Source organism: Anarrhichthys ocellatus, unplaced genomic scaffold (genome assembly GCF_004355925.1).
Source record: "Anarrhichthys ocellatus isolate YVR2014 unplaced genomic scaffold, GSC_Weel_1.0 scaffold85, whole genome shotgun sequence".
Taxonomy (NCBI): Eukaryota; Metazoa; Chordata; class Actinopteri; order Perciformes; family Anarhichadidae; genus Anarrhichthys; species Anarrhichthys ocellatus.
The window spans coordinates 744,268-758,437 of record NW_022280115.1 but is presented as its reverse complement, the minus strand read 5'-3'; the positions used below and the strand labels follow the sequence as shown (position 1 = coordinate 758,437).

Here is a 14,170-nt window from a genome sequence, read left to right as displayed (position 1 = left end):
AAACATTAGGTTTAGGCAACACAACAAACGTTAGGTTTAGGCAACACAACAAACGTTAGGTTTAGGCAACACAACCATAACCCTAAAACCACAAAGCAGTGTTGAAAAGCGGCCTTGTTGTTGGAAGTCCTATGTTTGTTGGACCAATCCAGCTCCCTTCCCGCAAACCAAAAGTGGTCTTTTTGGATATTAAAAACTATTTCACTTGCTCTGACTGTTGCTTAGTCACATGGATGCATTTAATTTGTGTCCACCATGAAAAAGATGATTTGTCTGTACATGAAACCAATAGATTGCATTACCTGACCATTTCACAACCTAACATGATACTGGGCTCTAATAACACCACTTTAGGAGTAACGGTAGTCAGACGGCGGTACCACGGTTTCACACTCTGTGGCTCACAGAATCGCAGGTTAACAAGCATATCGGAGAACTATGGTGTTCTTCAGGTAACGAAACCAACGCTGAAGGATCTCTCTGGTATTTGGTTTGTCTGGGGCTCATTCTAATCTAATTAAAACAATTCCTAGTTTCAGGTGATTATACAGTAATTTGTTATGAATTGTATATTCCATTTCTGCCAAGAGATCCCCCGAAATGCTACACACTGGCCCTTTATGGCCAAAAATGATCCTTTTTTGTTAAAACAATTCGTTATAAGCACAAGTATGAAATCCTCATGAAAGTCATACGTAATTACACTCGTGAAAAAGCCTCAGCGTGGCTTCACACCAGCCTTAAAGTGTCTCACACGGTGGTTACAGACCTACCATGAACAAGCCAACTAGTTCAAATAAGAGTGAATCAACATGATTGGGTAAAATGGCATTGTGGGAGTTGTAGGAAGTTTCACCTTTTTGACGCATCCCTTCCTTGCTAAATAGACTGAAGTTAAGTGAACCTACCGTCCCCGTCCCCCGTCCCCCGTCCCCCCTCTGAGCTCAGGGTTGTTCTAGCATGTTCCTGTCCAGAACCCTGATGTGTCCTTCCCATGCGTCTACTTCTGGAACCCAGAGAAACCCTCCTGCTTCTCACTGTCAGCATTAACAAAGACAATGTCCAACTCTTCTGGCAGTCTCGTCATGCTTCAGTTTCTCCTCTTTCTACATGGTGAGCCTGTTTACTTTTTTTACAACTTTTGGATTGACAGATAGAGTTCTTCTGTGGTACTTGCTTTTGTTTTTATTTTTTCTTCTCTGTGTAAATGCTGTGAGAACAAATGTATATATTTGATTTTAAAAAGACGTGTTGGATTTCAGTTTTGTTTTCTCCGTCTGATGGTTTATGTGTTACAAAAGATTCCGAACTAAAAAACTGCTGTGTTGCTCTTTGCCCTCGGTACAGAACTGCCTGATCAAACTGGGTGGGAGTGTCTCAGAGACGTAGTGTTGACGTGTTTTTCGACGTGGAAACTGTTACATTTTGCTTGATTGAGAAAAAAAAAAAAAAAAAGTGTTCATGTTTAGTTTCTTTTGACTATTTCAATAAATGGCTTATTTTGCCATGTCTCTCACTGAGGTCTTTTGTGTCCGTCCCCTAAAGTGAGACTGTGACTTTTGCTGGACAGCCACCGCTGTGACCGCAAGATGCAACTACAATTTAACGGAACATTCAATTCATCTTTATTTTCAAAGATATTCTTTAGGCAGGACGGATTCTACTGAGCCCCTGAGGTTTACTTTACCAAAGCACAAAAAGGGGTTCACCCTAAAATCAAAAAATATATATTTTTCATCTTACCTGTAGTGTTATTTATCAATCTAGAGAAGCTCATCCTCAGCTGGGCTGTGATATTAGCCAGCGGAGTAGATGCACACTTCCTTCTGCCCAGTGATACGGTTGTTTGGTAGAAAGAAAGAAGTTCCTACACCAAACTGCTCACAACAAGGTCTGTGGGTTTGTCTTCAGTAACCAGCTCATGGGTTCTGGAAAGAGACATTGCTGTTGAGTTTTTTCAATGTATGTTTGAAGTCACACATACACTGATGCTCTTCCTCTGCCCATTACAGTGGTGCAGGGATGACTTCTTTATGAAGGCCAAGTTCCCACAACAAAAAGCCAATTGGATTTTTCCATCTGATTTTTGATCATTAGTTCAGCAAGATCATTTTCACGAATGACCACCACTTCTTTTATTTTTGAATACAATGGGCAGCAGCAAAAAGCTAACGTTATAGGATTTGTAGTCTCATTTTTTTTAAGACACTTAAAAGCTTCAAAATGAATGAGAGGCGTGTCTACTGAGGTATTTATATCGTAGAACAAAACAATAAATAGTTTGTGTTAACTGAGAAAATATTACAACAAAAAAGAGTAACAACCAACATAGAATCCATTTTGCTAACATTACTTTTTTGATAGTGGACACAGAGATTATTTCAGGCATTGAACCAAAAACCCGCTGACCCTTTGGTTTGCTAAGAAGGGCAGTGGATTTTGGCTCAAAATGTTACTGATTATGACCATAAGTCATTTCACTACATTACTGGAAAGTCACCTCAAAATGCATTGGAACACGTTCATCATTTTGTCATATTTGAACTGTCATTAAATAAAATGACCCTGACTATGACCATGTCAAATTGAATGTGAAAATTGAAGGGAAAGGCACAGTAACACATTTTGATTTCCTCATGTCTGAGCTGGCAAACTATCTGAAACTGGCAAACCTCATAAAGAAGTTATATATATTATAACTTCTTATATGGGCAAATCGATAATGGGTTCCAATCCATTTACCAGTAACTCAATTTACAGTGAAACTATTTATGGTCATAATCAGGAAGATTTTGAGCAGAAATCCATTGTGCTTCTCAACAAACCTGTATGGAAAGGTTTTGTATCAAATTAGGACCTCTTTGGTGACGTCACATTAAATAAGACTTGTTTTGTATTATGTGTAATATAATGTGAGACATGATGGCTGTAGTGAGTATTAAAGGGATAGTTCAGGTGTTTTGTATTATATATTCAAAATTACATTTTGTTACCTTACCAGCATGATTAGATGTGCATTGAAATCCACTGAAGATGAACAATTATTCAGCCTAAATATCAGTGTGCTCTCAGTCCGCATCTCATATCCCCACATTTATATATGGAATTCATTTTTTTAAATAAAAGGTTCCCCAACATATTCACCGGGTCTGTAATAACAAACAGTTTATACCCTTTGACCAACTAACAGTATCTTAACTGAGAACAAAGTTCTTCAAACACCATGTTCCACCCAAAACAAAAGAAGTACATTAGAAGATAAGCAATGATTTTTACCCTTCCGGTGAATTTTTCAGATTTAGGTTTCAGCTTTGAGAGTAATGAGTTTATTCTGTAAAGGTGATATTGAAACAGCTTCTCTTTGTTGCATGCTCCAAAACCCAGTTATTCTGGGAAAAAATTCTGGGAATGATTAATTAGCAAATCCACAGAAATACTGATCATAGTAGCATTATTTTACGTGTATATTATTTTATGTGAAGAAAAAAAATCGACCAAAGGATATATGTTTTTGTAATTTTAGCTGAATTCTTTATTCATAAGGCAACATTTCTAAAGACCCCACCCTTCTGCATGTGCTACTATGAAACTCAACTCTATATAGTCCTTGAAATGAATGAAATCCAAATATGCCAAAAGGTTCTATATATTACCAGAAAACTATTTTTATTTTTAGGATTTATTATACTCATATAATCATTTTTAAAATTGTGTTATTGTGTGTGTGAATGTGTTAATGTGGTATCTGCTCAGTTAGATAACTTCATCATTGAAATGATTGCCTTATTGTTTGTGAATCCATCTTGTGAAGTGACGACACATTCTGGCGCTGACATGTTTCTACAGTAGAGCCGCAGCTCTAATGCGCTATTTGCTGCCATCTAGCGACAAGCAACAAGACAAACGACAGTTCGAAGACCAACGAATGACACAAGATACATTGAATTAAATCTATATTATACAAAGAGGTTTTTAAACATTTGGGCAATTTTGACAATCCTTCCCTTATGAATCTGTTATTTGACAGATCTGTATAATCATTTTAAAGGGTGACGGTAGTAGTCACGTGATCTCCCGACCCGGAAGTGAAACGTTGGTTCTGCAGCTGCTGTTCCTTCGTGTGACTCGTCCAGCAGTACGAGTGGAATACAAAGTGTCCGGTGTCTGTTGCTCTGTGTTTGTGTGTTTGAAGAGCTTCGTTTGGGTCGGAACCTCCCGTCGGCCACACGGTGACGTCACGCCGCGTCACGTTCTACGCATGCGCTGATGACTTCGTGTAACGTTAAGGGTTCATCGGTACACACACATTCCCCCGTCGGTAGCAGAGATTAAGGTGCATTGCGCAAGTACTGAACTGCATTCTGAGGTACTTGTACTGAAGTATTTTTACTACTTTATACTTCTGCTTCACCACAGTTCCGAGGGAAATAGTGTACTTTATACTGCACTACAGTTATCTGACTGCACAGTACTATTCAGATTAAGATTGCACATTAAAAAAATGAACAGTTTATAAAATATATATATTTTATAAATACGCAACAGTGTTTAAAGTATTTAAAAGAAGCTACACTTCCGCCAGCAACAATACTAAAGTGCTGCCTGTACTTCAATGTTAATATAATATCTATGAAAGAGGCCATTCTGCACAATGACTACTTTTACTGGAGCAAAACAAGTAAAACCTTCTTCTACTGTCAAACGCAGTAGAAGAAGGTTTATATACTGTATGGGCCTACAAAAAAGATGATGAATCATCAGAATGTCTCTTTGCTGTTAGAGATAGAATGCAGGGACAGATCCTCACCGAGTACAGGCTCAGTGACGCACTTCCTCCTGAAATGTCAAATGTTCACTGAAGTAGGGAACACCTATTTGGACAAATTCAACTCTGTAATACCAGATTTTCAGAGATATCTCCAGATGTAATATACTCCTATTAGGAAGAGAAGGTATATCTTGCTGAGCAATAGTTATCAACATGTTACAGACACTCACACACAAAGACAGACACATACAAGCGTTTGTTGAAATGTAACTGTAAAACTGTATGTATATCATATAACAACGGTAATGTATTACTAGTCATACCACTCATGTACCTCCCCCCCTCCACCGTGTCCCCTTGCAGAGATGAGCCGCTGTGTGCTGGATGAGGAGAGCTTCCGTCTCTGCTGCAGGCTGCTCCTGCAGCGGTCGGAGCAGCTGAGAGACGGCTGGAGCTGGAAGGCCGTCCAGGTGAGGAAGTCTGGACTTGTCACATGTCAAGTCCGTGAACGTGGTTAACGGACTTGTCACATGTCAAGTCCGTGAACGTGGTTAACGGTGCTTTCTGATCCGGGGCTGCAGGGTTCGGAGGAGGGCTACCTGAGGAAGACCGCTCTCAGGTCGGTCGTCATCGACCCAAGCCCGGCTCGTGACCAGGAAGGATCTGGTTCGGACTCGGAGCCACGTACTTCCTGTCAGTCCTGTCCCGATCAGCAGGGACGGGAGAAGGAAGAGGTGAAACATGCCAACATTTATCTTTGCCTTGACTAAATATGACAGAATTATATCCTTCAGTGGTGTTAAAATTAACCTTTAACTAAAATGTTAAACGAATAACATGCACAATCATTAACTTTATTCCATTCACCACCTCCTCCAGTCTACTCTTGTTGCCTCAGTAGATACTGACCGCGTTAGCGGTGCCATAGATGATGATGAAGATGACGGGGTCTGTACAGTGTCTGGAGGCAGCAGCCAGGTGCTTCAGTACGAGTATCACATCCTGCACTCCTGCAGCTATGCTGCTCCTGTGCTCTACTTCAGAGCCTTCACTCAGGGTGAGACGGTCACTGCACACACACACACACACACTGCTACTCTGACTGTGTGACATGAAGTTTATGGTGTATTGAATGTGAATGCATAATGTACAGTATATGATGATGTTATATGATATCAACGCATTACAATCACACCACAGAGCTCTAATAACAACTTTATTCATATAGCACCTTTAAAAACAGTTTACAAAGTGACAGACAAAGAAAAGCAAAAGCAGGACACGACTAAAGTCAAATTTAGACACAAAGACAAAAAACACAAAGACAGTGATGTCACATAAAAGCAAGTCTATAAAAAGGGTTTTAAAGGGCCAGTGTGTACATTTTCGGGGGATCTATTAGCAGAACTGGAATTTAATATTCATAACTATCTTTTCACTCGTCTATAATCACCTGAAAATAAGAATCATTGTCTTGTTGTTTTTGTTTACTGAGAAGGAGCCCTTCACCTGTAGAGCTGGTTTTCTTAATGGAGTCCGCCATGTTGCACCACCATGTTTCTACCGTAGCCCAGAAGGGACTAACGAAACACTGACTCTAGAGAGAGCCTTACGGATTTCTAAGTTTTATGTTGTTCTCTACACGCTCGTTAAACTGCGGTAAGAGTGTAAAACCGTGGTACCGACAGCCGTCTGACTTCTGTTGCTCCTATAGTAGTGTTACTACGGTATGGACGGCCTCTTAAGTGAGGCAAACGGCGTTGCCACGGTTGGCTCACATTAACTCTTGGAAAGGGAGGAGTGAGCGGAGGGGTATTCAGTCGGTTGCAATCTGCAGCCTCAGTACTCCACACTGTCCCTTTAAGAAGCGATTTAAAAGAGATTACTGATTCCATGTAATGTCCAAACCAACGATATATTCATTTTTTACAGACGACACTTTTCAGCATGTGCATACAACTGATTATAAATGATTAATATACAAAATCTCCACAGCGGCTACAACCACAAAGCAAAACAAAGAACTGCACAGTTCTTGCACACACACACACATAAACACACAACGCTGCGTTTCTTTTTATTAGACCCAGTGGTGGGCCGTCAGGGCCAGCTAAGCCTTCTCTGCTGGCCTAAACAGAATCACAAAGTTATAGCTATTTTATCATTTAATATTTTTTCATAAACACACTACATGTATTCTAATATTTTTCCCATTATCTTATGTTCTCATTGCACAGCTACTGTGTTCCTCAGTTGCTCTGCTTCCAGTGCAGCTTGTTTTAAGTAGAGCTTTTATCCAATCAGATCTCACCTCTGTGTCTCTAGGTAAGAACAGAGACCCGAGGCCTGCAGACTCACAAGTGAATCCATGTGCAGTTTAAGTGAATGGGGATGATATTGTTGATTGTCATAGTGTTCAACCAATCAGATCTTTAGTTTGACATGTTGGGCGTATTCTTTGACGTGTCAGAGCCTGCTAGCTGGCCTACAAATACGTCAGCATTACGTGCAGCTCAGTTTTCATGTGCAGCGCTGCAGTGAGGTGCAGCGTGTGCTGTGATTGGCCAGTGGGCGAGCACGTGACTATCGTGAAACGAAACTTAAAGTAGCCATCAGAGCTTTGTTGGAGTAGTAAGAGTTCAAATTGAAAGATATGGAAGAAATTAGGACATTTTTTGCATTTTGCTTGGTGTAGATTTTTTTTTTTTATCTAGCTTTGTTTTTTTAACACTCAATGGCTGAAGGAGGAGGAGAATCGGTTTTGTCATGCTTTGTTGTCTTCATATGTGACTGGTTCTTGTGAGTTTGTTGTTGTCGTGTTAATTATATAGAGTTGGACTATATGCATTATCCGTTAATTACGAAGTATACCGTCATGAGTAGAGTTATTGTTTGTTAAGCTAGTTTAGCGTAGCCTCTCAGAAGTGCGTGGCCTCAGCTGTCTTTTGTTTGGCTTTTTTTTGTTCCGAGTTCAGAGGTCACAGTCCGTTGTCTGTTACGTGAGCGTAGTCCACCGAAAACATTACATTTTCCACAATTTAAGCTTCTGCATTTTCCAAATGCACTGGTATTATTCAAACGTATTGTTCGGTTCGTAAGCCTCGTACCGAACGGTTTAATACGAATACGTGTAGTATTACACCCCTAGAAACAAGGACAGCACAGTAGGACCAGGTATAAAATGCACAGCCCGCCACTGATTAGACCCATACATCAGACAAACGTTCCCATCAGTTTCTGCTGTAAAACACGTTGTGTACAGTATTTTCTGTGTATGCCCTTAGTGATATCTGTGCTTTGTCTTCTTCCTCACGTGTCACCACGTCAGAGGGGAGGAGCCTGTCGTTGGAGGAGGTGTGGAGCTCCGTCCATCCCAGCTTCAGGCTTCGGCTTCAGAGCAGCCCTCTGAATACCATCACTCTGCAGGTAAAACCAGGACGCACGCAGCCGTCAGCTGTTTCAATCCCCCCCCCCCCCCCCTCCTCAGAGCTCCACTGACCTCTCCGCTCTGTGCCTGTGTGTCAGGAGCATCCTCTGCTGGGTCAGCCCTTCTTCATGCTCCACCCCTGCAGGACAGAGGAGTTCATGAGGCCCGTGCTGCAGGCTCAGGACCAACACAGGTAGGAAAGAAACCGGTTGCAGAGGGTTCCTCACCTCATAAAGTGTTTATCAGATATCTGTCTCTGTGTGTCTTTGCAGACCGGTGAACTACGTGCTGTCGTGGCTCAGTGTTGTGGGTCCTGTGGTGGGTCTGGACGTCCCTCTGAAGTACTCCACCCAGCTCTGTCCTGCAGCCTCGCCCGGCAGCAGCACCGAGCCAAACTAAGGCTGTCGGCATCCCCGTGGAGTCTCTCTGTACTGAGGCTGGATTATGAACCGGGCAACTGCCCCGGTGCCCGAAATCCTCAGAAGCGCTGAAGACACAGGGTTGTTAGTGTGTCATATTTTTTTGTGTTCATTTCATTTCACAAAAAAACCTGAAATAGTAATAAGGGCCTTGGGTATCTTCTGCGTTTGTACCTGATCTGGAGGTTGTGTTTTGTAGAGGGCCCCTGTGTCAAAAACGAGTTTCAATACTTGTAGTATTACTTAAGATATTATGTGTACATGGGGCATATTCCTAAAGAAATGAGAGAATATCTCTTGCCTCCACACAGCTCTCAATGGCGATAGCTGAGCCGGTGTCAAGCAGCTAACGGTGATAACTGCGCTAACTGTTCAAGCAACGCTAACAGTGCTGACAGTGTTTACCTGGGGCACGATCACATGCACTAACATGCACTAAAAGCACACGCGGCCGGCCTGGCTGTGTAAACCTAGCACAGAGAATCTGTGATTCTGAGGGAGAGGCATTACTCTCTATATGTTCACATAGATAATAGTTGTTTAATTCTATATTAATTCTCTGAATACCGTAAAGAGAACCTTCGAAGAAGCAAATTAGTTTAAATATGTTTTGTATACCCTTCATACCAACACAGAACAATTGCACCATGTCCACATCAACTGAGATAAAACAGAATTTGCACACATCGTAATGATCGCTGAGCATGAGCTGTGTAAATCTGTCTGGTTCAGTGATCAGGTCTCAGGAGGACATATTGTCCCTCATGCTTAATCTGCCCCACACAGGTGTAGTTTATTACTCAGATTAATGTCAGACTTTGTTGTGAATTGTCATTTCCTGAGTGTGGATAAGTGTTTGGAAGAGATAGACAGAGGAGGAAGATTTAAAAAAAAAAAAAGAACGAACACAGTGTTCGGTATACTGGAGCGCATGAGGTGATTAAAGCACACCAGAGTAGGGGAAGGAGGGATGTAACTAGCAGCTGCAAAATCTCTCAGCCAGTTGAACAATTGCTAAATTGAACAATTCTCCTGTGTTAAAAACGATTGAATTCCTACATTAAATAAGTATGAGTGATATGTCGTCTCAATGGTCTCAAACTGCTCAGGACGGGGCTGACCAACAGTAAACAGGAGAATATGCTATGAAGCACAAACTTAGGCAACAGCAGGGAGAGGCAATCGCAGCCCTGAAGGACAACTTTAGCTCCAAATAGTTCTGACTCCAATTAATGGGGTCAAATTGGATATCAAAGAGAGACTGGGGCAGGCAGAAAATCAGATGATGACATAGAGGACGATAAAACGATAATAAAGGGTGTAGAAACAGGTGTCTGAACTCCCATCCAAAACAAATGAGCTGGACAACTGGAATTGACGCTTGTGACTCTTGAATCCCAAAGGGCAATTCAGTTGCTTTGCTGGAAAAGTGACTACTTGACATCCTGGGTCCGGAGACCTTCCCTGCTCCACTGATTATCTCAAAGGTCTCAAAGGCCGCCGGGTGCACTGCAATCCTCAGCTCTGCAAATCATGATAATCAAGACAAGATCCGAGTCATGCAGGTAGGTTAGAAGACCTGTCCACAGAACCCAACAAGAAGAGGAAGCTCTTTGATGAAGATGAACAAGCCCTGAAGGTTGATTCATCTAAACTGCTAAATGAAGGTGGTATCACGAGGGGAAACCCACATGTTCGCTGACCCTTCAAGCGTTTGTCAAAGATCTGCTAACCTAGCGGGCTCGTCAGTGACTTACCAGACGATGTGAACGCTTAACTTGAACTAATGAAAGGTATCGTTTCTACTTGAAGGGCTTTGTTGCTGTCCTGTAGCTATTGCTGGTATTCTAGTTTGTTATGATGGGTTACGCACCGATTCTCTTTTCTGTCCCCTTAAAAACATTGAGTATCTTTAGAAAACCCAAAGGGTGATGATCCTGATTCACAGATCTGCATGATAAACCACATGATAAACAAGGTAGATGTCTGATATCTGATTGTACTAATTCGTAAATGATCTGAACCTGTGTGATCCTTTGAAGAGTTTCAACTCTGATATACTAGAATTAAAGGTTACTCCTCCGCTTTTAAATCATACATCGATCATATCTTTTCCAGCACTATGCTCTTCTCTGTGGTACATTGTAATCCTGAGGAAACAAACTGAAACTTGTACTGCGACATTAGTAAAAGATATGCAGTGAAAAGCTCAGTATGTGCAAATAAACAATGATAAATGACTTCACACACGGGGCTCCACAAGGTTCAGTGCTGGGTCCAAAGTTGTTTGTATTGTAAATCAATAATATTTGCATTCTGTCCGAAATTACAAATAAAAACAAACACATTGCAAATACAAAAATTAATCCATCTTATAAAAATGAACAGGGAGTGTACATTGCTTGAGACCGTGGTTTAACATTTTGAACTCATTGTGAACAGTGTTTTCCTCATAATACAACAGACCTGTTGTCTCTGTGTAAATCCATATCTTTAGTAGTCACTGACCTCGAGTCTGATGGTCTTTATGACTTGCTTTTACCTGACAAACACACATTTGTGTGTTTTGTATATCTTTGTATCATGTCTTTACCTTGTACTGTTTGCTATGGTGCTTTCCTTGTTTTGACCTGCCATGGGACTACAGATGCAAATTAGCTTAAAGCTATGATGGTCCCTTTTAAATAAAAATAAAATGTTTGCAGAACTTCCTCTGTTACATCATAAAAAAGACATATCAAGACTGGACTGAAAAGGAAGCACTAATCCAGAATTTGACCAAATCCTAAAGACCTCGTGGGTTTGACTCTTGGTTTTCAGAGAGATGTTGTTATACAGTATACTGATTCAATATTAAATACTATTGTCATACAAGTGAGGAATGTTACAGTGACAGTTTGTGACTGTGTGTGTATTGAGGTCTTCAGTATGGCTGGCTGAAGCTCCAGCTGCACTGTACTGTGTTTTGGTCTGAGGTGAACCTACAGTCCAGGCCACGCCACACCAGACGACTGAGCCGGGCTCGGGTCGGACATGGGCTCATTTCACTTTTTTCTTTCCATTGTGCCTGTATACGCCTCTCACACATATGCTGGTTGGTGAAATAATACACCATTAACGAGGAAAACAGATTACTTACTTATCTCTTCTTTTAAGAGTACATTGTTTGAGTTTATTAAACATTTGCGGCAATCCCAGCGCAGGAGAAACTATAAATGTGTCTTTCGCTTTATTCATTAATTTTTCATGATACAACTGTCACTGCATCCCACAAATAAATGTGCTTCTATTATCACAAACTTCCTAAAGACGCAAATAATTTCACTGTAACTGTGTGTGTCTATCAGTGCTGATCTTTGTGAATTGGACTGTTTTTGCACTGAAGCTCATTTGCATAAAAAGGGCCAAATTTTGCTCCAATAGTGTGAATATATATTGTAATTACATTTGAACGTGAAAACCCAACTAGGGACAATAGTTTGTAAAGGAAATAGGGTTAAACTCTCTGTAGCACACACAGTGTCATGCTTTGTATTGAAACTATGTTAAATTACATTATCCCTATTAAATAAAAATCTAATGTCTGAATAAATTAAAAAAGGAGCACTGACACACTATTGCTTGGCAGCACAGTTAGAGGTGCTTTGAGAACTACACAGTTTCTTTACGTCTTATTCGCAGAACAATCCTTTCGTGAATTCACTCCTGAATCTTCATACAAAACGGCATTCTTCTCACTTACTTGTTTGAGGGTTTAAATATTACATGAGACCAAGAATGGCCCAGCGTTAAAAACACAGGCAGTAAGTCAGTGCATTGGTGCAGCAGGGATCCGCTGCAGAGGGAAACGGTCCAGCAGAACCCCCTGGATCCAGCAGAGCCTCATTTAACCTTCATCTGGTTCCGACTTCGGTGTGTTTTAAAAAGTCTTCCTTTCTGATTGAAGTATTGGTTTAATACATTGTTCACATTTAGATTTCAGGAGGAGTTGCCCTCCTGTCTGTCAACACAGGTTTATTGGTAGTGAACGTAGTATACAGGGTCTCCACAGAGGATCAGACCCGTTGTCCTTCTGTAGTCTCTAATTTCTATTGTGGAGAGACATGGGCCAGGTGACGTCTGTGCAGGACTGTTGGATGAAGACCGACCAGACTGGCTGCTGACACAGTGGGTAGGAGGATCGGATATCAACGCGACTGACTGGATTTTCCCAGAATTCTGTGCAGCTCTGGGGACATGAGGAAAGGTTTCTCTGAACTACCATCATGTCTCTCCAAGTCATCACCTGGTTGGATCGATTAAATGGAGGGACAGATCAAATGGAAGCGTGGGAGAAAAAGTAGGTATGGATGGATGGATGATGGGTAGATGGATTATGATGAACGTGTGGAGGGATGGGTATGACGCAGGGCGAGCAAATCCAGGATGGAGTTCAAGTTTGAAGCCAAAGGTCAAATGGAGATGTGTGGATGGGAAGTAAAGACAAAAAGAAAGAGAGACATTAGTGTTGTTAAATAGACACATGCAGAGGAGATGAACATCATGTGACCACAGAATTCACACTACACAGTGTGGCAATTAGAATTATTTTCTAGAATTTAAGACCAGAACTCAGACACAGGGTTCGTCCATGGTTTGTACACTTGACCTGGGCTATTTTATGATGTCTTACAAAGCACCAGTCCTGAACACAGTAATGGCCGTGTTTACTTACAGAAGCAGAGGAAGAGCGTGTCAACACACATGGCATAGACGCTGAAGAAGCCGTGAGCGATCAGGTAGGCACCGACCACCACCGTCTGACGAGAGAGACACGTGTTGGACAACTACAGCAGATTTGATTACAGACGAAGGAATGACGTAAAAAACGGACTGTCTTAACAATCCACTGTATATTTTTTATATATGAATTCTTTGTATTTTCATTGCTTGTTGGTATCATTTATTATCCTGTTGATTACTGTTCAGATTTAGGGTGTCTCCCTGACACAAGTTGCAGCTAATAAGTTGTCCCCAAATCAGGGGTGAGTTCATAAAAAATGGTTAGCAACCGCTGATAGCACCATGACTTGCGCATAATTTGCAACCACTATCTGCCCCGTCTCAAATTCCCACTTACTAAAGATATTGCACTGATGATATTTTCACCCAATTACATCATTTAAATTTGTGTGAATTTAAAAAAAAGGAGCGAATTTTAAAAAAGGAGCACCAAGATGGTATTTGCTTGCAGCAAAGTTAGAGGTGCATTTCACCCTTTGAGGTGCTTCGAGAATTACACGTTTTTTTAACAATAATGCCAAAAGACATCATACATGTCCATGTATGCACAATGTGTGTGTGTGCGTGTGTGTGCGCGCGTGTGTGTGTGAGAGAGACTCTGACCAGCAGGGGGACCCAGTAGTAGTTGAGATTGGGCACTTCGTCCTGGATAACAGGGATCCTCCTCATGAAGAAGAGGTATGCAATCACACCTGAAACACACACACACACACACACACACACACACACGCACACGCACACACACACACACACACACACACACACACACACACA

General features: G+C 41.4%; 2 protein-coding genes across 5 annotated transcripts in view; one reads left to right on the top strand and one right to left on the bottom strand.

The window, feature by feature from the left end:
- Positions 1-12,945, top strand: atg10 (ATG10 autophagy related 10 homolog (S. cerevisiae)). Of its 3 annotated transcripts, none has more exons than XM_031874917.1 (7): positions 1-4,333; positions 5,132-5,238; positions 5,350-5,502; positions 5,648-5,825; positions 8,097-8,194; positions 8,294-8,388; positions 8,468-12,945. In XM_031874917.1, exons 2-7 carry the CDS (start codon positions 5,134-5,136, stop codon positions 8,592-8,594), a joined length of 756 nt encoding a protein of 251 aa, XP_031730777.1. In that variant the 5' UTR covers positions 1-4,333; positions 5,132-5,133; the 3' UTR covers positions 8,595-12,945. The 3 variants fall into 3 exon arrangements, with proteins under 3 accessions (XP_031730777.1, XP_031730775.1, XP_031730776.1); XM_031874915.1 differs by having other exon boundaries at positions 1-4,366; XM_031874916.1 differs by having other exon boundaries at positions 1-5,238.
- LOC116398538 (choline transporter-like protein 5-A) overlaps positions 10,868-14,170 on the bottom strand; it is a 38,826-nt gene continuing 35,523 nt past the window's right edge. The window contains exons 19-21 of one of the 2 annotated variants that reach the window (XM_031874913.1): positions 14,000-14,088; positions 13,329-13,413; positions 10,868-12,842 (exon numbers count right to left, since the gene is read on the bottom strand). In XM_031874913.1, coding sequence (XP_031730773.1) covers positions 12,841-12,842; positions 13,329-13,413; positions 14,000-14,088 — 176 coding nt within the window. In that variant the 3' untranslated portion in view covers positions 10,868-12,840. Of the gene's footprint in view, positions 12,900-13,328; positions 13,414-13,999; positions 14,089-14,170 lie in introns of both variants that reach the window. The other variant, XM_031874912.1, reaches the window with a different exon arrangement.

Coding starts and splice junctions, on each gene's coding strand:
- atg10 (XM_031874917.1), top strand. CDS start 5,134: ATGAGCCGCTGTGTGCTGGATGAGGAGAGCTTCCGTCTCTGCTGCAGG. Junction 5,503..5,647: donor AGGGACGGGAGAAGGAAGAG/GTGAAACATGCC, acceptor CACCTCCTCCAG/TCTACTCTTGTTGCCTCAGT. Junction 8,389..8,467: donor CAGGCTCAGGACCAACACAG/GTAGGAAAGAAA, acceptor GTGTCTTTGCAG/ACCGGTGAACTACGTGCTGT.